Below are 21,778 nucleotides of genomic sequence, written 5' to 3'. Positions count from 1 at the left end.
ATAAATAATGTCTCTAATCCTACAGGTGTGGTGTAGTCAACTCTAGAAGATCTTTTTTGGATTTGTTGAAGGGAGGGGCATGCTAACTAGTGGACTTAAAGATTTTGGCTTATTTTTTTTACCACTGACAAAGTATTTGTTAAAGTACCCAATAGCCACACGGATGGGCAGAGACACAACATGTATATCAGGTTAGCAGGAGACTGTTGATACCTGATACAGTTATTATACTGTATATAACAAAATGTCTGTTGCATTGTGGCTTAGACGGCCTCGGCCTTTTTTCAGGACTTTTCTTCACTCTGTCACATGGTTATTGGTATATTTTACTTAGGGAAATGTGTGCAGATCAGCTGCAGCATCGAGGCTGCTGATGGTCCTTGAAACACAAATATAATGTAGGACTGCGCCTGGCTGATTGAATAGATTTGATGAGAAACAGTGTGACACTGTGTTCATCACATATACTTATGTTGGCTGTATGTGCTTGTGCGTGCAAATGCATGTGCTGATGACGTGAGGAGTCTACAATCAGACATGAAGGTACTATAGTATTTAATTCAATATAAAAAATGAAAGTGTCCGTTTCAAACTACACCCGTGATGGAAAAGCCGGACAGGGGGATATTTATTTCCCGAAAAACTATATTTTTAGGACGAGAGCTTTGTGTGTTCTAAGATGGTATTGTTTATTGTAGTTGTCACGTGCGGCCGAGAGCCAATGAACGGAGAGCTCTGGCACTACAGCACACAGCCTGTACACTATTCGGCCAAGTAAAGCTCCAATTACAAGCACGAAATACCACCACGCTTGATTTCAAAATAAAAGCATACCGTAGTACTTTGCATACAATAATGTGCGACTGTGATGAAATCGGCATTAAACATTTAGGAAAAGGAGTACAATACGCGGTTAACACACTTTAATGAAAATTTGAAAGTACTGGTCTGTGTCATGTAATATGTGAGAGGTGAATTCCTTATTTAATTGTGTCACCCAAACCGGAAGTGACTCTCCGCACCCTCCCACAGTCTTCACAGGTGTTCACCTCAGCTTGAAATGATGATGATGAGGATGGCTACAAAGCCGTCCGGCGGTTAGTTCTCGTCGGGCGGTCACGCACAGCAGCGGCTGCGGCGACTCGATTCTTCACTCGATTGACGTGACGTAGACTCGCTTACGTGCAAACATGTGCCCGGTGCCTTGGGGAGCGGGTGCGTGGCCGCCCGGTGGCAGAGCCACCAATTAGGGAGCGGGAAGTTAACCTCCAGCGACCCGAGCAACGGCCTCCCAACAAGCCGCCTGACATTGCTTACTTCTGTTGAGCCCTTCGTGGTAGGTAGGTGGGTGGGGGTGGGTTACATTTTTTGTTGCAATTGTGTGGCTTCAGTTGAACGCTGGTGCAGTCTGCGACACTTGGGGTGACTGAATGAATGCCAGAGGATTTGATTGTGGCGCTTTAGGAACCTAACCTGTATGGATGCCATTACATTGCATTGAACCTGAAACTAAATAACATCTTATAATGCATTTCTGTGAAACCGCATCTGCTTAATTAACCTAGCTAGCTTTAATCAACTGCACTGTCTTATTACTGCGGAGCCAACATGCTTGCAGCAATGAGCCCTACTTAAACAGTCAGGTTGAGTCATGACTTCCAGGCACATTGGATGGATAAACCTGTTTGTCTGCGGCGGAGCACGTTTTAGCCACCGTTTGCAGCATGACTATGCAGCCCAGGCTGTTCAATCATAGTCATAAATGACAATAATGGTGTTACAGCACAACTGAGGTTTGACCTCTGACTCAGCTTCCCTCACTGATTCTACACTGTATGTCATTTGTTACATGATGTTTTTTTTGTTTTTTTTTAACTCTTTGTTATTGTGTCTCGACTTGTAAAGTGTCCTTGAGTTTCTGGCAAGGTACTTGCGTATTACTACTAAAAGTGGCTTGCTGTGTTTAAAAGCAGTCCACATTTGCAGTCTTTTGATTTTCAGTTGCTATTGTCAGACTGAGGCAGCCTCCCCGCTGCCGATTACATAATGAGCACCTCTCTGTAGTGAGGAGGAGGGGGGGGGGGGACACTCTGGCAGAATAGAAGACAGGCAACACTGAAGGATGCAAGATTACAGCGTTACATAAGGGATGTTTTCCTTCCACTTGGATGAGATGATGCGAAGGGCAGCACTCTGCAAACAGGCCGGTGGAGGGCTCTGCATCCATCAGCCGTCTGTTTACAACTAGGAATTATTTGCACTGTGTGTTCCTAGTGCATGTTGAGTGTTTAATGTTCCAAAGGGCCGGATCACAACAACCAAGGATGTGTCGGGCGAATGTCTCTGATGACAGGGTGACCTCATCAGCAGGGTACACCCTGCATCATTAGGTTGTGGAGCTCTCAATAGATCGTGGCGCAATAGTGTAACAAATTAGCCCCTTGTGCACTAATTGACGGATGGAAAGATAATTGTGTGTTTACTCAGTTACCTACCATTGACAGAAATGTCAGTTGGGACCAAGGAGGTTGCTTCCAGAAAAGAACAATCACCCAAAAAACATGTGCTGCTACCATTTTTTTCTTTTGATACCAGCAGCATCGTTTGGCAGTTTGTTACCATGAAAACGCAAACCGGCCACTCAAAGGGGAATTATTGGCATTGCTATCGGATATTTTCCAATACAGTATCGTTTTTGTTGTGTGACAGTAAGTGAATCCAACTGGGGGGATGCCCAGTGGGATGCATCGTGGTTGTCTTCCACCATGCAGATTATCCTCCATTGCTAATTAGTGTTGTGAAAAAGCCACTATGATATATCCAATACAAAAGACAGGTGGCTCTTTCATACTGTCCAAATGTAGCAGCAAACAGCGTGATGGAGGGTCCCGCAGTGCTGGAGGAGTAATGCAATAAACCTGCAACTCGATCCACATCGTTTGAATCTCCTCCTCAGCCTCACTGAATGTCGTCTAAGGTGACCGCGATGGCATAAACGTGAGCCGACGTTTTATATCTGCCACCAATTCCAGTAACAAGCTACAGATTTGTCCTTCAGCTCAAGCATGTACTTTAGTAGACGGAGGACTTCTGCTGTGACCTTTTTTACATCCGTCTCCCTCCTCGCCGCAGCGCCAACTTGGCATTAATTGCAGTTAATATGCCCTTTTTTTTCCTGTAGGCTACTGATGACATTTTAAATGTGGCCGCCTCCATTAAATGAAGTGCTACATCCCATTCACCTCCCCTTCCCGCAGGCGTGATGCTGCGAGACATTTGCTCATGATGGAGGAGGCTGCCAGCCAGCTGGAACGAGACCATGTGCACAGCGTCTACGACAAGATTGCTCCCTATTTCAATGACAGCCGCTACAAGGCCTGGCCCAAGGTTCGACAGTTCCTGCTGGACCAGCCCCCTGGGAGCATCGTAGCCGACATCGGTGGGTAACTTAACACCCGAGAGCTTATTGATTTATCTCGTCATGGATCTTGGTTTTGATGTCGGCAGGCTGTGGTAATGGCAAGTACCTCGACATCAACAAGGAGGTGTTCAAGCTGGGCTGCGACGTTTGTCGCCCCCTGGTGGACTTCGCCTGGAGTCGAGGACATGAGGTCCAGATGTGCGACGGGCTCCACTTGCCTTACAGAGACGGCTGCTTTGATGCTGTGCTCTCCATTGCAGGTGACTACTGTACCATTGTTGTTTGTTTGTTAAAGCTGCATTTGAGCAGGTAGGAAATATCTTAAGGTTTGATCATGAAGAGCTTTGTCTGACGTTCATTAGTGTGATATACATTTAATATCGGTGCACTACCGACTAGTCAGGAGTGTGTAGAATTTACTCAAGAAGTTCCCCTCAAAGCTGTGATCTACTGCACTAAAGGGCATGATTACTGATGGTTGATGTTCTGTTGATGGTTTTGTATCAAGAATGGTTGTATATGCTGTTGTATGACACTGCAACTGGAGGTGTAATTACCTTAAAGGGGACCTATTATGATAATCTTTCAGCCCTTTGTATTAAGTTGTGGACTCCTATAGAGCAGCTACACACAATAACCAGCACTGTGGTTCCCTCAAACGGTCTGTTTTAATGTATTGCACTCACGGCCTACTCCGCTGTGGTTGGTCACGCTAGCGAGTAGTTAAAAGGAGTTCCAGCTAGCTGCAAACAGTGTAGGAGTTCATAATGAACGGCGATTTAGGTTTTTAAAATGTCTGCATACAGCCATGTGTGTTCCGATCCGAAAGTAGAGGCTGGACAGTCTGAAGTTTCTCTAGAAAAGAGGTTAATTCAAGATGTCTGGCTTTTCAGCGTTAGGTTTTCTACAACATTGGTAACCGAATATGGCTACTAACTGCGGTGGGAAACTGCTATTAGCTACATGACTTGCACAAAATAAACAGTTAGGTCACTGAAAAATTGTCACTTACCGCTTGCTCAGTTCACACGACATAACATTGGAAAGGCTGCATACTGGCTCATATTCACAAAACAGTGTTTGGACACAAATGCCATTGACCGATTTTTAAAATTCATTTCTTTTGCTATCTAGGGAATCAGGAACTCCAACCACTTGTGCTTGATGGTGGGGTCTTTAGAAATTCCAAACAAGCCATCCCAAACTTATTTCAGGGCTCACTTCCAAATGTGTAAACATCGTTATCTGAAACTATGGCATCATTTAACAAGAGAATACAACATTCTAACTCCATTTATAGGTCAGAAAAGTGGAAAAAGCATAATACGTAGGTCCCCTTTAAAGCCCAACTTGGTTGCTCTCTAAAAAGATTGCTTTAGAATTCCAAATGTTGGGCACACTTTGTCATGCATTTGAAGGAGAAACCGTCTAGGTTATTTTGACTGGTACTTCTCATGAAGTATTTAAATAATGGTATGGTAAATGTATGGCTGTAATCTCTTGTTCAGGTTAACACAATGTGTTGGTTAACCAGACAAATGGCTGTTTCTGTCTCAGTCATCCACCATTTGTCCACCAAAGAACGTCGTATCCGAGCAATAAAAGAGATGGCTCGCACGCTCCGAGCAGGGGGACGCATCATGATCTACGTGTGGGCAATGGAGCAGAAGCGTCGCAAATTTGAAAAGCAGGACATCTTCGTTCCGTGGAACCCCAACCCTCTTTGGCCCTCCACTTTCAAACCGAGACGGAGGGCAGCGGCACAGAGCGTAAGCGAAGCCATAGATGGCGGTGACAAGCACAGGAAGGTCAGAAGCACATCCTCCATGGGTGATGAGGAGCTCGCTGGCGCAGCACCTTCGCAGAGCACACACAAGCTCTGGTTCTTCTCCCGCTCCCTGGACTCTGTGTTCGATTTTGGAAGCTTGGCCATCTCTCGTTCTTCCTCCAGAGAGCTCAGCACTTTATCGTCGACGGGGGTGGAGAATGGGGGGTTCACGGCAGGGTTGCGGGGGCGAGGCCTCATCAAGCAGTTCTCCAGCTTCTTCTCGCCTCCGTCTGTCATCGGATCTGAGGATGTCTTCGACTCGAGCACAGATCTGCACAAGGAGCCCAAAGACCCAGACGTGAAAGCGAACCGGAGTGTCTCTTTAGCACATGAGTGTGGCTCTTTGGCACTGCCCGATCTCGTCCCTTTCCAGAGGGAGCACCTCAGGGAGGCTGACGAGGAAGGGGATGACGGGCTGCAGCAGGAAAGCACACAGAGTCCTCAGGTGGATGGCTCCTGCCTGAGGTACTATCATGTCTTCAGGGAAGGGGAGCTAGCCGAGCTGATCAACGATCATGTGGAGGAACTCCGCATCCAACAGGCTTATTTCGATCATGCCAACTGGTGCGTGGTGGCTGAGAAAGTAGAGCTGTGAAAAATCTGATTCTTTTTTTAATTTTATGTATTCCAATGGTCTGCCTCTGGGTTTTAGCACAGTTTTTATTCCGCTGGTTGGTGACGATTCCTGGAATTGTCGCTGAATGACACAACTTATTCTTACAATGAATAAGAAAAAGTTCTCAAAATGACTCCGTGGCTGCAACGCACGACTGTTCACTTTTTAAAAAATTCTCTTTGGAATGTTTGTCTTTGTGTGGACCGTGCACAGCAGATTGTCGTGTGTATGAAGTGTTCATTTCAGTAGCGCCCTGAGTCGCTGTTGCGTGTATTTTTTTTAAATTTATTAATAGTCTAGGCTTCCTCTTCAGACTTTAATAAGCCAACGTTTTAACGTCTTAATGCTTTTTTGTTTTTTTACTTATTTTGGCTTTTTATCGTAAAGTCTGGTTTACAGCTGCATGTATGTGGAGCTATCATTCACCCCAATAAATGCTTGATGTTGCCGTCTGTGTACTCTCGTGTGGTCCCGTGTAGAAGTAGAACATAGCGATGGACTGCCTCATATACTGTGAATAACACTGCACTGTACCACAAGTATGTCGTTGCTTGACGCCAACAATTACTTTTCAAAACTTGAAACATTGTGCCAAGGAGGTGTTTTGTTTGCGTGACACTCATGTAAAGAGTTTTTTTTCTTCTTTTAATAAAGGTTTTTGCTCTGTACGACTCTGTTGTGCAGTGGTTGATACATCAAAACAATATTACTGTTCAATTGGCTGCTTCCACATCTTTCTTTATACAGTAGTTAAGTTTGGAGTTCTGATGCTCCTATATTGGATCTCATGCATTGTGCATGTATACCTAATGTACCTGGAAAGGGTATGATCTCAAAAGCAACCCACCCTTACGTGTTGCATATTTATGTTGAAACGGGAAATGAGACAAACAGGTTTTTGTGGAAGGACAAGGATTGTGGTAACTTCTAGCATAAAAATTGTGGCCATGTTGCTTTTATCAAAATCTGGCTCTTGCAAAATGTCATTTCCACTTAAATGTGTTCAAGAAATAAAAGTCCCTTTAACTCACAATTTGGCTAGGGTATGAATAATGTAGGTCTCCTGATGATCCATTTGTAGTGCCAATGATTTACATCCTGTGCTCCCTCCAAATCTGAAACATTGAGATCGCTGATGTAAGACATACGACAGTTGTGTATCTACGCAAATGTCTGGTTCACCTGAGTTGCCGCTCGGTGGACGATGGAATGTCTGAGAGCCAGCTTGTCGATGTCTCGCGAGTACCCCCCTCCGATGACTGCTGCCACGGGGATGCCTCTGCTTAGCGCTGTCTTCATCACATACCGATCTCGCTCATATATCCCTGGAGAGATCACTGGGTTGACTAAAAGCTTCTACGGGGTTTATAAGTAATGTGTAACCTCGGTCAGTCAGGCGGAGTCTTCCCAGTTCGTCTTCACAGTGAGGGTCTACCCCAGCGTCGTACAGGACCAGATCGGGACGGAAAGACTCCAGCACCCAGGGAAGGTAAGCCTCCACTGTGTCGCAAAAGGTATCACTTGAACATTGAAATTGTGTATTGTTGTCTTTGTAAGAATGTCCTGTGTTACCTGTGGCCAGGTACTCCTTGTCCTCGAGGCCATCCTCAACACTGACATCGAGGTCACTGTGTTGTTTACGGAGAGGGAAGTTTTTACCGCAATGCACGGAGAAAGTAAAGACAAGCGGCTCGTCTTGGAAGATGAAAGCAGTGCCGTCACCCTAAAAAAAAAAAACAAGAATAAATGCAAATTACTATTATCTTGTGTATGTGAAACAGCCTTGTGTCCCAATACTTTTATTTTGAGTAACGTGTTTTAAGTACTTGGACATTCCCTCTACCTGATGCACATCCAGATCCACAATCAGAACTTTCCTCTTGCACGACTGGTTGTTCAAGTGTCGGGCCGCCACTGCCAGATCATTGAGGAGGCAGAACCCGGAGCCATAGCTGGGAAAGGCATGATGAGTCCCGCCGGCTGTGCTGCAGGCCAGACCCCTTTGCAGAGCCAGCTGCGCCGCGAGCACTGTACCGCCTGTACAAAAAGTAAATAGCTTATGTCATTGTTTAAATGCGTTCATTAATGCACAAACTATCATTGAGACATTAAATCTGTTTCACTATTCATTCATTTTCTATGCCGCCTGTCCTCACTAGGGTCGCTGGGGTATGCTGGAGCCTATCCCAACTGACTTTGGCGAGAGGTAGGGTTCACCGTGGATGGCAGCCAATAGCAGGTCTGTTTCACTACTTGAAACTACAGTGGTAGTTTTGTGCATGTCTGTCACATTTAAATGTTTCACATCAGTACATCAGAGGGACATTACATGTTAGAGGCCCTTTTGGAGATAAAGTCACAGAGGCCAGAGTGAGATGGTTGGGACATGTGGGACATTTCCCCTCGACTTGTGAAAATAATTACAAACACAATTTCCACTTGAAGACGAGGAAATTATACAATCTAAAATGTATCTTGTAGATGGAGGTTACTCTCACCTGTCTCATATCGACAGCGTTTTACGATGCCTTCGCTCCAAGGGAATCCTGTCCTCCTTTGGTCGCTCTCGCTGACCTTGCCGTTGATGAATTTGTCCAGGTAGTCGTCTGTGTGGACGCCACGCAGCATCTCAATGGAAGCCACTTCAGGCGTCCACACCTACTGGGGGGAAAAAACACCAAACTGGAAAGTAAGAGAAAAACAGTTTCCAGTTTGGCAAATGCTAACACACTGTACTTGATTTATGATACACTTAACCAGAGTTTCATTTGTTTTTCTGTGACCAGATTTTTTCAACAATTCAAAAGAAAAGTTCCAAGTAGTAGCTAAAGGCTAATCATTCACTGGCTTAATTTAAACATTCTTACTATTAAATATTCACTTCACCGTGCACTTATTAATCATAATATCATAACAACAAAAAGTAATACTACTTTAACTGAGCTTAGGTCATCACATTACTGATAAGTGTCAACTGTCAGAATAAGTGACAAATCAAAATGGCGGCTCACCTGTTTGTCGCTAATGATTTGATCCTTGATTAAACAATGCAAGACTCGTGGAAACTTAGCCATTGGGGAACCTGTGGTTAGCAGGCAGGTCACACACGTACTCATCGTGATGAACAATCGGCATCGAGCAGCACTTTTGCCTGACCTAAAAGGTAAACAACACCAATTTATTTGCCATCTTTTATTATAGCGTGTTCGCTGCTGCATCTTCGATGGTTAAATATACGACCAGTTACTTGGATTGTGAACAGACATCGTTGGGAGAAGGTGGCCGCCGCAGAGAACACAAGCAGGCTTCTTTTGGAGATGCTTTGATTCATGCAGGTCATTTTTTTTCGCCGGGTGACTTTATTCCATGTGGTCGAGAGAAGAGAGAACTCTAATATTGTGCAACCCAAGTAAACGAGGGTTTGTTTATGGCGGCAGTTGTGTAAGCGGCAACCCTGCGTCTCTGCTGCTACCTACTGGCGCGGAGGAGAAATGCCAGTAAACTATTGAACTAATGTCAAATGATGACATTTGACAAATCAGGCCTAAATGTATGCGCATCTTAAATTGGATACTTCATATCAAATTGAAATTCCATTATTTGCACATACCTGTACTATAATACAGACATCTGCACTAATGTACGATGAATACTATACTTTTTTGGAATCAGATCACAATCAGACATAGCATTAATTAACTGAATGGCCACAGTGGCTCCATTCCATTAAAAATATATAAGAACAAGTTATAACAGTAATTTAAATGTGACAAAGGTACTAAAAATCTAAAAATAAAAGAAAGTTCCAAATTTACTTTACTAATATTCCTAAAATTACCAAAAACAGTCATTTTATATCATCTCTTTTATTCATCATCCAGTATCATCAGTGCAAACTACAACGAAATAACAGATATATTGTTAAGTCAGTAGATTTTAGCCAGTGCCAATCAAAACGTGATTGAAAAATGTGACTATGATCACAATTTTGTAGATCACTTGGTGGTTATTAGCTTTTTACATCACTTTATGTGCCACAGTGATGGAGTACAAAATACAACTGTTGCGTCTCTCCATCTGTCTTGCATTTCTGTCAGGCATCCTGGCAGCTGTGGGCTTCTTCCCGCCAGTAGCATGACAAGAATTTGCTGGGTGGAGAACCACAAGGGTCCCGCTTGGGAGGGACCATTCTTCTGATAAACTGAACCGTGTTTGTACAGTATATATTTACATTTATATGTAATACAACACATGACTCGTGTTTATAGACCACCATTTTTTAATGAGCGTGTTTGTATACACGGTTTGTTGTAAAGCAAGGACCACTTGTATTTCATTTGTGTACTTTGTAAAACTAAATCTATGAAATATGCAGGAATTTGCTATTTCTGAAGGTTAACGTCTGCTGTTCCAGTACATGTGTCATCTTCAGGTGTCTTCTTGTTATTATATCTACGTCTGTTCATAGCCCTTGGCAAACGTACAGTGAATGAAATTGTGCAATCTGTTCCACACCGCTGAAGGTTACATTTACTCTGCGCTTAAATATGTGACGATTATGAAAGTTTTTGATGGATTTTTGTTTTTGTACTTTCCATAGAGTAGCAGCTTAAGATACGGTATCTCCACAAACACATCAAGTGGATTAAAAACCGCTAACAGTTAAAAACAGTTCCATATTTGTGCAGCCTACTTCCTGGTTCATGAAGAATAACATAAGTCATTAGGACCAGAGACACATGAGAATGTTGACTTTCAGCCGTCAGCAGTTTTAACCAGACTTACACCAAATTGGAATGGATTTTCACTCAGCACGTCAAAATCGCATGTAGTGTTGTCCTGCTCACAAAATCATACCTACCATCTTTTCTACTGCTTATTCTCATGAGGGTCGCGGGGGGTGCTGAAGCCTATCCCAGCTGTCTTCGGGCAAGAGGCGGGGTACACCCTGGACTGGTGGCCAGCCAATCACAGGGCACATATAGACAAACAACCATTCACACTCACATTCATACCTATGGACAATTTGGAGTGGCCAATTAACCTAGCATGTTTTTGGAATGTGGGAGGAAACCGGAGTACCCGGAGAAAACCCAGGCATACACGGGGAGAACATGCAAACTCCACACAGAGATGGCCAAAGGTGAAATTGAACTTGAGTCTCCTAGCTGTGAGGCCTGAGCACTCACCACTCGGCTGCCGTGCAGCCATGAGTAAATAACAATGTATATAACAAATAACAGATAATAATAACAGTTAATAATATAATATGATATTATCAGTATTTTACAGTATGGCGTACACCTTGTCATCACCGAATGTGGTGCTGCATGCCACCTTGAGATGTTTTTTTTTCATCACATTCCAAGAAGCATGTTTCATTGGATTGAGAGGAGAGTTATGTGTGTGTGTGTGGGAGGGGGGGTATTCATCAGACATACCTGTCAATTACGTACGACCACAATCAAAACACGGCCCCCACTATAGTGCTCAGTGCGTCGGAGCGGAAGGAATTTGCAGGTTGATTGTAAGAGCGTGTCGCAGCAGGCGAGGTTGTTGTTGGAGTGAATTAATTTGTTGCTCTCTGTGAGTGCGAGTGTTATGGACTGTATATGATTCACCTCTAATCTATTCATGTACCCATAAACACCAACAGTATATTCTACTTAAATTGAAGGTGACATCCTGTTTCATTCCTGCCGTGTGAGAAGTTCAATGTCAGACAGGACTTCATTAAGATCCAAATGAATTGCATTATATTACACCTGCACACATCTAATAGAGGAGGGAGTAACCTGTAGTCCAATGTTAACATCATATACTGTATTGTTGACAGTATTATTATGATTGTTATATTATGATCATGATGATGCAATATCTGTGAATAAAAATTAAATCACTCCCTGTACAATAATCCCCCCAAAACATTAACATTTAAGCAGTATTTTTGGCCATTACAATACAAGCAAATATGAAAGAAAGTACACTTTTTCTGTGCAATGATTAGACATTTACTATATCACGTTTTTAAATTATTCTGAAAAAAATATTGCAATTTTTGCAAAAAAAAACACATATTTTCTCATTTTTTAATTTTTTCTATATTCATGAACCCCGCCCCTTGCCGGAAGTCAGCTGGGATAGACTCAAGCACCCGACTGAGGACATGCGACATAGAAGTCGATGGTATTTAATACGGAAGCCTGTTTCTGACAAAAATATCCCAACGGTAAGTCATAATTATCTCATCTCATTTGGACATGTGGAAGTTTGAATTATAACATGTGATGTATTCCAATGTAACCTGTATGAGTGCACAAAATAAAATGAAACCATCACCATAGAGAAGATGTTTTGATCGGTAGATACCTCACCGAGGAATCCACCAACAATAACAAAAAAAAGAAAGCAGGGATATTGAGTCAGACTCTGGTATTGTCGGAATGTCTTCTGGCGATGTTGACAGTTGGTCTGTGCCCTGTTACGTAATTTATCTGCACACTAGAAAAAGAAAAACAAAGAATGTTGAGATTTCTATCACATCACTGCCAGGCCAGATGAGACTTTGCATCGCCACGTGAGCCGCCTTAGTACACCGTTCAAATAAATGACAAGACCCAACAACTTTATCCAGATCTGCATCAAAATCAAACCCACTGTCTATCTAAGTTTTGGGGGAAATGAATGATGTTGTGGGCTGCACGGCGGTTAGCATGCAGGCCTCACAGCTAGGAGACCCAAGTTCAATTCCACCCTTGGCCATCTCTGTGTGGAGTTTGCATGCGTAGGTTTTCTCCAGGATTAATTATCGCCAAAACATGATCGGATAATTGGTGACTCCAAATTGTCCATAGGTATGAATGTGAGTGTGAATGGTTGTTTGTCTATATGTGCCCTGTGATTGGCTGGCCACCAGTCCAGAGTGTGCCCCGCCTCTTGCCCGAAGACAGCTGGGATAGGTTCCAGCATGCCCGCAACCCTCATGAGGATAAGCGGTAGAAAATGAATTAATGGACATTATGGGAATGAAGTAACAGTACGAAAAGAAAATGTACAAATATTATTGAAGAAGAAAGAAATATTTGGAGCGCTAAGAGCTGAATTCATTCACAATTAATTCACTGCTAAGATGTAGTTACAACTTCTTCGCATATACATTACAAAAATATGTCTAAATTCCAGCATCAATTACAGATTTTGAGCAGCACACATCCAATACACTATTTAAAAAATTGTTGGGGAAAATAGCAAATGCAGTTCCTACCTCAGTAAGAGAATAACTGCTCCGTGTCAAATACAATAAATACATGCGTATGAGCAGTCGTGTTCCTATTGTCCTCATTCCTGGCTGGCACAAGCTGAACCTGTTGTACGTGCCTTCACTAGCATTCCCATTCAGTCACGCGGGAGAAATGTAAACTTCTCCTCAGCAAGGACATTGAGGAAGATGCTTGTTCACTTTTTTGGAACAAAAGGTCGAGAAACATTCAAAATTGGGCATACAGCATTATCTCTCTGGCCAAACAGTGCTCCTGCTGCAGCTGTGCTCAGTTGGAAGATTTATTTTTGGGTTTTTTTTTTTTTTCTGTCTTTGGCCTCCATACCATACCATTTTTAACCACTTTTTATTGGAACAACAGTTTGAGATTGTTCTATACGTGAGTAATGTTCAGCTCTTCCATTGATGTCGTACCAAATGAAGAGAATGCGTGTCCAAGCTGTATTTTACATTTTTCCTGGAAAAGAGAGTCAGGTTTGGTATTTTGTGAATGAGGGAAGTTCTTTTTCTTGGCCCGGGGGCAAAAGAAGAGGGGCTGATTTGTCACGACCTCGCCCCCGAAATGAGCATGTGAATGAATGAATGAAGGAACATACACTCACTCCCTTCGATGTGGTGAAGCGGAAATGACGGAGAGGTTTTTGTGTGGTTATGTGGAATAGCTTGGATTACCAGTATTACCAGTAATACTGTGATTTGTTACAGACACTAGCAAAGAAAAAAATAAAAATGATTCAAAAGGTTAAAAATGTGATATTAAAATATAATGGTCTTACTACACAAGTTTGCAAGTTCATTTGTTGAAATAGTCCTTCTTACATTGCTGTTTTGGGTATTTGGGTATGTTTTATGACTTGTCTTGTCCCTGTCCTTTCTCCACTGTGTGCAATATAATCATGGCAATAACATACTTATGATACTGTAGTATCATACCACAAGACCTTGGTGATAGTTTCCAATGAATAAGTGCTTTTAGTGTTAGTGAAAACACCATTGTAAGTGTAGTGCTCTCCAGTATAAATCACTCCAACTTTCTCCCTGGACTTGAAAGCATTCCTAAAGCGCCTGCTTGGGAGCGCCGGGTCACTGTCCATCTTGTCCCTGCGAGGCTCAACCCGCTCAAGTGGCGTCATTCCATGGCGAGGGCCCGCGAGCCCACTCCACCTCCTTTCTCGTACATACATATATTCACAGTGCCAACTATCTCTCTACCGCCTCCCTCCTTTTGCTTCCTTTTTCTCCTCCCTTTTCCCATCTCTCTCCCTCACATATACACATTCCCGCTCCCTCCTCGCGCATATTCTGAATGGTTTCCAGTGCTCCTGCAGCCCCCCTGCAGGAGGAGGAGGCGGAGGATGTGATGTTAGCGATGACAAGCTCGTCTTCGCTAAGTGTGAAGGACCTGACTGACCTTCTCTCCCGGCATGGTTTTGCCATGATGACATTGTTTGGGCAACACGTCTGTTCTCCGCCTAGCAGGTGAGTGTTTTGTGTTGTTCCTGACAATGTGATGACTAATGAGAGTTAACTCATCATGTTTGTGCCGGTACAGATTTAGTGTACAACAGGTGAGTCTGGAATACTCCAATACTCCTCCTCCTATCTCATTTAGTCATCTTCGAATGCCACCGGACATGGCTTAAGAGGGGACAGAGAGAAAACAATACGCAGCGCAAAAACATGACACAACAAGAGCAGGTTGTGCTTTTTTTTTCATCTGGCCTGGAGATTTTAGAGAGTAAAGCAATAACGGAAGACAGTAACAACAATAACATTGCCTGCGGGTGCTTGGTTTGGACACAACCAGTTCCTTAAAAGGTTATTCCTGAAAGCATGGTTTAAGAGACAGTACTCAAGTTTGTTATTATGTAAGTGTTGTTTAGTGTCCAACTGATACGAACATGTTGTCCTTGTCTGACGTACTTGCTTTATCGCCTCGCGTCCTGAAAGCAAACATGCGTGGATGTGTGTATGCATGTGTGTGTGCTGGTGGACGTGGTGAATCAAGCGTCTCAAGGCCATTGCTCTGTCAGCCGCCATGTTCTCATAGAAACAACCTATTTGTAGGATAACAAGAAAATGCTTTACAAATGTTTGATTGATCTTTTTGGGAACTGTGTTGATTGACCTGATGGAGGTTCCCTTCTCTCCCGAGGAAATCCCATGGGAGATGATCAAGTGACGATGGTGGAATGTTGTGTCTCAGGGCCATCCAAGGTGTGTTTTAAAGACGGGCCTGTAATGAAGGGGTGAGCGCGATGTTAACCGCAGTTGAGCGGCGACGTCTTGTGACCTGATGAATGGTGCGGGGCGCTCTAAATCACCGTGTGGGGAAGAGCAGTCGGATTCCTCTGAAGTTGTGATGTCACCGCCGTTGAGTGTGAGACAGATCCAGACTTGAATGGCTCAGCCCGAGCCAGATGTTCACATTCACGCCGTACAAACACACACATTCAGAGGCTATATGTCACTTTTGAGCTTGTGTCCTAGCAAACAGACACGCTGTCCACATCTGCTGTCATATTTTTATTTCTCTTTCAGGTGGACTCAATTGAACTGAGCATCTTCGATAATATGGACTTTTTTTTTACTACCGGCAGGAACAACCGTGGACATTAAATCATGAGAAACTGTACAAGATAATAACAATGGAGCTTCCGCCTGAGGTGCAATTAGAAGGACATCCGTCTACACTCACAGTGTCAGACAAATTGGCCTTTTCAACAGAAAGTGCCGTTAACAGCTCACGGGACCTCACGGCGGACCATCGACTTGAGGATCGATGCTGCTTGCAGTTGGATCATCGAGACAGCGGACTAAAGGACAGTTTTGTTTGTATTCATCTTAAGAACACGGACCCTGTAGAGGATGTGTCGTTTCAGGATCTTGGACAAAGAGATGCTCCAATAAGGGTTTCACCCCAGGACCACTGTGATCTACATCCTGTCCAGTATCCATGCTCCTTGCAGTTGGAACAAAGTCAGAACTTACTGAAGGACAGTTATGTTTGTGTCAGTCTTGAGAACAAGGGACTTGTAGAGGATGTGTCATTTCACGATCTTGGACAAAGAGATGCTGCAATAAGGATTTCACCCCACAACCATTGTGGTCTATGTCCTGTTCAGGATCCATGCTCCCCGCTAAGTCAGAACTTACAGAAGAACAGCTCTGTTTATGTTAGCCTCAATAACACAACAGAATATGTTGATCAAAATCTGAATTTACGGAGCTCTCACCAAGACCCCTGTGGTCATCTTCCTGTCCAGGACCACAGAGGGAATGATAATCTTCCTGAGGATCAATGCTGCTCAGATATGTATGATGTACTAAAGGGTGATTCTAAGTCCTTAGAGCGCTGTGATCAACCGTCTGCCATTCTTGGAGGAACCCATGATAAAGACCTGGATTTTCTGAGCTCATCTCAGGGCCATTGTGGTCATCTTCCAGTCCAAGACCTAAGAAGCAATGATCATCCAGATGCTCGAGACTGCTTACAGTGGGAACCGGTACCTGATGGACTAATGGACAGTTCTGTTTGTGTTGATCTTGATAAACAAGAACTGCTAGAGGAAGTGTGCTTACAGGACCAAGGACACATTCTTGGAGATGCAGCTGCACACCTGATATCACATCAGGATGACTGTGATTCCCGTCCAGTCCAAGAGCGACACTGCAATGATCCTCCTGAGACTCAAGGCTGTTCACCACTAGAACCAGTTCCTGACAGACTAAAAGACAGTTCTGTTTCAGATGATCTGTGCTTACAGGTGCAAGAACAGGGTGATGAAATTCTTGGAGATGCAACTGAAGATCTGGAAGGAATTGTGGTCTTCAAGCATTTAGAGACTGTCTCAAATAGCCATACCTATCAGACTTCTGAGGAACCTCTCCTCACCAACCCGAACTCAACTCCAGACCTTCCCCGCATCATCAAACACAAACAGAGCTCCATCACCTTCTCGGATTCCGCAGAGCATCACGCCTGCATCAACGGCAGCTCGGACGAAGGAGAGTCTTCACAAGACGAGGAAGATGACAATCAGGGAGACGGTGACAACGACGAGGATGATGATGTGTTCGTGGAGCTGTCGGCCAGCAGTGTGCTCCTTGTCAATCACAGACACAGGAAGGATGGCGTCCATGGTGTACCAGGAAGTGACCAATGTGGTTATGAAGAAGAGGCGGAAAACAGCAGCAAGAAGGTATGGAGCTTTGTGCTGTTGTATTGATCATACATGTGGGGCCGCTAGTGTAATTATGGTAGGGAAGACAATGACCTTTGACCTTTAAGACAGACAGCATTTAAAATCAGAAGGACTCTTGCCCTTCGGGTGGTAGTTTTTAGTATCGTATGTGCATTTATTGCAATGATGGAAAAACCTGCACAGGGAGAATCTTCCATCCATTTCTCATTAGGGTCGCGGGGGTACACCCTTGACTGGTCGCCAGCGCTAGCATGTTTTTAGAATGTGGGAGAAATCCTGCTTAACTCTACAGGTTCATGTCCTTTTTACTTAAAGGTATGGCACCCTCAAAACCAATGGCGCTTTTCTACACCAAAAAGTGCTTCACGAGTGTACACATTTGAGGCAATTACTACAGTGTGGGAGTACTACAGTCCGCTGTGACTTGCTGACATGTATTGTGTGTATGATATGTGAAATCCAGTAGGGACGCAAACATCTTCTGCTTTCCCTCCACTCCCGTTTTCTTATCCAGAAGTGGCCTTTTCGCACAACCTTTGATCCCCGACCTCTTTCCTCCTGTTTATTGGCCAGTTAAAAATCATGTGTACATGCGCTGAGCGGTTATCTGTAGTGGCGTATCAAATGACACGTCGGTGTCACGGCTGCGAGTGCAGATAATGGTTGGCGTAAAGATGAGACTCTTCAGTGTGGCACGAATGCCTGCACCTCAGCGTGCTGAGAGACACTCTTGTTGTTTTGAAAAGCAGAGGAAGAATGCGTGGAATCCAGGCAGCCTGTTGTAAATATTACCAAACTGCAGCAGGTCACCGCTTCTTATGCCGTCACTGTTCACGAGCGCCTCAATACTGAAACAATGGCTTCTCTGGTATTCATTTCATATGGAAAGTTGATCTCCATCCTCACGTTTCTACATAGGAGGCATTTTTACAAATACTATACACACTCCAAGTGAAAGAAATATACTGTAGTGTTAGTAGTACTGTAGTATAGATTAGATTAATTGATTATCCAATCAGTCAAGGTGTTAGTTTTTGATTATTACATTTGAATATCCTCTCATTTCAGCCTCCCTGATTTGAGTGTTTTAACATTTCCACAGTGAGACCTACTGTCTTTGTGTTTTAGTCAATCCAAGTTATTCACACACATCAGCTTTGACTTTGGAAATCAGTGATGGACACGTGTGCCTCTGTTTTCATATGTTACAGACCAAGCCGTTTTTTTGGTTTGGTTGATACTGATTTGCTCTGTTTAATGCCGATCCGATAGCTTGATATATAAAATAACCAGTTGCAGCCCAACTGTAATAGGGCTACACTGACGAGAATGATGTTTAGAAAAAGCATAATAAAGTCAAGGTCAAATTTATTCTCATTAAATCACATTTTGTTAACTGACTTAAAAAAAAAAAAATTAAACATCTTTTTCCTTATTTTCACAACACTATGACATTACTATTGAAATATTAACACAAAATCTTGTGAAATTGCAGTGGTATTGTGGAAATACATTGCCACTTTATTTTCATAATATCTGACTATATGGTATGATGTTTTTTTGTAATATTATTCTCTGACTTTATTCTCTATAGTTCTACTTTGTTTGCGTAATTTAACATTTTTTTATTTCGTGCAAAGGACTTCTGACTTTCTCCTTATAATATATATATATTTTCAAATTTGCTATTTTATTCTTGTAATATTACATTTTTTATTCTTGTAATAATATGATTTTACTACTGGAATTCTTGGTTTTTCAACATTGTGGAAAATCAGATTCTTTATGTTAATATTGTTAATATGCTAATGTTAATATTGTAACTTTATTCGTGTAAGACCACAGCATTTTTCCATGCAAAATTACTAATGCATTTTTAAAATAAGAGAAGTAATATTTTGTTAATAGTGTTATTCTATTTTCAATGTGCCTTGTTAGGTAGACACCTGATGCAATTGTCAATTTAACCATAAGGGGGCGATACATGCGTGATTTTTCGTCATGTCTTCTCTCAGCTTGCTTGCATGATGGAGGTCATTCCGAAGACTTCCAGAGGCTTCACGATGACTTCCAGCAGCATATAAGTAGTGTAAAGTATTCCCGCAGTGATTCGGGTAGCTGCTGGCCTTTTGCACGATTGGCTGCAGCGTCAGACTCACTGACACAACTCCATGGTGATCTGTGGCACTCTCTGTGGGTGGCGAGCGAGCAGGCAGCCAGCCCAGAACCCCTCACACTCCATCTCCTCATTTCCATGTCAAAGACGCAATGTTGGGCCTCACAATGTTAGCCAATTTGTGCTGATAAAGTTATAGTTGTCCCCCACGAGATAACACGGAGGCATTCATCTCAATTGGATTGACTCATAGCAGTCGTGTTGTCATGGTGCCAGGATGGCTGTATGGATGGATGGGAGAAAGGCCAGGGATGAGATGGATCTCACTCAAACCTCCTTTGGAATCTGGTTTATTCTCAGTGGCCACATTCCAAAAAAATGTGGGGATGTCACGGTGCAGACAAAGAGATAGTGTGCGTGCGTGTGTGTCTGACTGCAGTGAGGCATGCGTTTCTTACATGGCTTCTTGTAGGACGCAAGGGCCTCGCTTTTCCTGTCGGCCTCTTTTTTTATTGCAACTTTTCTTATTTCATGACTTGAGGAAATTTTTTTGGAAACTTTTGTGGTCCTTCAAAAGAATGTCGACATTTGCAGCAATTCTGCTTGCAACTCTTTATTCCATGCAGTATTTTTTTAAATGGCCTTTGCAGCACACTAAACAAAATTTGACACAAAAAGGAAAAAACAGATAAAAAAAGACACAAAGCTGAAATGTTGATACAAATAATTCAAAATAGCTTGGTCAAAATGAGAAAAAAAAGTTGAAAATTATCAAGGTCACCCCCCTGCAAGCTTTGATTTATTTTTCCAGTATGTGGCCCTCAGTTGAAAACTATACAATCATATTTAAAATGTCAAGAAATATCTTGACTATATTTTTTTCAAATATTTTTATTTTTTAAGCGCTGTTCAGCTGCACGAGAGTCTGCATATGAAAATTCTATTTATTTGACAATAATATGGGAATAATAATGTATTCGTTTTTGAAAAAAAATATTTTCTTACTTTAACATATTAGTAAATTATTTTAGCATTATTACCATCCTCTTCAGTTATAATATATGCAGCAGTTCTAAGTGACTAAAATATACCATGACAAAATATAGTATTATTAATTAGTACATAAGATTAGGTGCAGGTGTCCGTCAACATGTTAATATTGTATATTTGCCTTTCAATATGGTTCAGTATGATTTATTTCATATCCATTTGATGATTGTATGTATTTTCTAATATTTTTTTTTTTTTAGTTTATTTAGAAGCACGAGATGGTCAAAATATTAGAAGCAACTTTTCCAGTTGTTGCACTGAGTGTCGACTGACTAACAAGTGAAATGTACTTAAACAGGAAGAGGACATTAGAAGTCCAGACTGTCCATGTCCTGGACAGTCAGTGTTTTTGCCATCAGTGCCGCTTGAGACACCACCAAAGGTCAAATATGAAAAAGAAAGGCAATGACCTCATCAAGACATGTCTGACAGATGCACAGGATCACGCTGTCCAAACATGTCGCTTCCATGTCAAACTTCAGACACCCCCCACCCCCCATCCCTTCCACTCACCTCCGCAGTTTTTCATCTCTCCCTGACCCCAGGTGACATCTTCAGCCCTGGGGAGGGTCAGCCGGGGATTGGCCAGATTTAGGTCATTCCTCTGGGATTGAGTGGTTAAAAAAAAAAAAAAGTTGAAAATGGATCATCTGGTGTCTGCCTCCTTAAATCTTTAGATAACTTTTAGAGAAAGTTTAGCTAGGCAATGGAAGGAGTATTGAAAATGCAGGAGCCTATCCCAGCTGATGGACAAACAACCATTCACACTCACATTCATACCGATGGACAATTTGGAGTCACCAATTAACCTAGCATGTTTTTGGAATGTGAATGTGAAATTCTTTGCTGACCTCCTGCTGTATCCCAGTAGGACAAAACAGGAGGTCAAACATGGACTCAATGAGGAGCTGAGAAGTAGATTTAGGTTTTCAATATGATAATGTTGTACATCACATTCATGGGCACTGATGTGTGCTAGTAGGTACGCAGTTATGATGATGATAACGGTTTGGTGACTTAAGATATGATTTATGAGGGCCAGCCTACACATCTTGAGGCCCCCCGTGAGGATGCTCTATTTATATACACCGTCTGTGTTGAGAGGGAGCAGTGAAAGCCAGAGCCGGGAATTCCATCACTCTCCACATGGCACACATGTCTGCAGCAGACCTCCCTCCTGCTCTGCTCTTTCACCCCCAGAAGTGGCAGAGTGATCACATTTCCATGTGGAGCATCTCAACCTAACCACAAAGCTTGTTTTTG

The 21,778-nt window shown here is 42.8% G+C and overlaps 3 protein-coding genes across 8 annotated transcripts in view; 2 read left to right on the top strand and 1 right to left on the bottom strand.

The window, feature by feature from the left end:
- The first annotated feature begins 1,043 nt into the window (after window positions 1–1,043).
- trmt9b (tRNA methyltransferase 9B) lies at window positions 1,044–6,569 on the top strand. Of its 4 annotated transcripts, none has more exons than XM_058081028.1 (4): window positions 1,044–1,336; window positions 3,258–3,439; window positions 3,508–3,681; window positions 4,979–6,569. In XM_058081028.1, the coding sequence occupies exons 2-4, from the start codon at window positions 3,283–3,285 to the stop codon at window positions 5,842–5,844; spliced, it is 1,197 nt and encodes a 398-aa protein (XP_057937011.1). In that variant the 5' UTR covers window positions 1,044–1,336; window positions 3,258–3,282; the 3' UTR covers window positions 5,845–6,569. The 4 variants fall into 4 exon arrangements, with proteins under 4 accessions (XP_057937011.1, XP_057937007.1, XP_057937008.1 ...); XM_058081024.1 differs by having other exon boundaries at window positions 3,182–3,439; XM_058081025.1 differs by having other exon boundaries at window positions 1,044–1,340.
- On the bottom strand, window positions 3,977–9,000 carry LOC131135116 (uncharacterized protein SYNPCC7002_A1628-like). The gene is given in 8 exon segments (XM_058081029.1): window positions 3,977–6,980; window positions 7,048–7,190; window positions 7,249–7,365; window positions 7,438–7,588; window positions 7,709–7,902; window positions 8,364–8,523; window positions 8,877–8,942; window positions 8,944–9,000. Coding segments are annotated over 8 exon segments (912 nt in total). The 3' UTR covers window positions 3,977–6,956.
- A 5,461-nt stretch (window positions 9,001–14,461) lies between these two features.
- The window catches only part of stard13b (StAR-related lipid transfer (START) domain containing 13b), a 63,181-nt gene continuing 55,864 nt past the window's right edge, over window positions 14,462–21,778 (top strand). For 2 of the 3 annotated variants that reach the window (XM_058081018.1, XM_058081016.1), the window contains exons 1-2: window positions 14,462–14,623; window positions 15,686–17,346. In XM_058081018.1, coding sequence (XP_057937001.1) covers window positions 15,793–17,346 — 1,554 coding nt within the window. In that variant the 5' untranslated portion in view covers window positions 14,462–14,623; window positions 15,686–15,792. The remainder of the gene's footprint in view (window positions 14,624–15,685; window positions 17,347–21,778) is intronic. The other variant, XM_058081017.1, reaches the window with a different exon arrangement.

The sequence above is a fragment of the Doryrhamphus excisus genome, chromosome 8 (assembly GCF_030265055.1).
Source record: "Doryrhamphus excisus isolate RoL2022-K1 chromosome 8, RoL_Dexc_1.0, whole genome shotgun sequence".
Classification (NCBI taxonomy): domain Eukaryota; kingdom Metazoa; phylum Chordata; class Actinopteri; order Syngnathiformes; family Syngnathidae; genus Doryrhamphus; species Doryrhamphus excisus.
This window is presented reverse-complemented; position numbering and strand designations above follow the sequence as displayed.

What these genes read in the sequence shown, in the direction of transcription:
- trmt9b (XM_058081024.1), top strand. Translation starts at nt 3,220, where the DNA reads ATGAAGTGCTACATCCCATTCACCTCCCCTTCCCGCAGGCGTGATGCT. An exon ending in GAGCATCGTAGCCGACATCG is followed by an intron (nt 3,440 to 3,507) that starts GTGGGTAACTTA and finishes TGATGTCGGCAG; the next exon opens with GCTGTGGTAATGGCAAGTAC. An exon ending in TGCTGTGCTCTCCATTGCAG is followed by an intron (nt 3,682 to 4,978) that starts GTGACTACTGTA and finishes TTTCTGTCTCAG; the next exon opens with TCATCCACCATTTGTCCACC.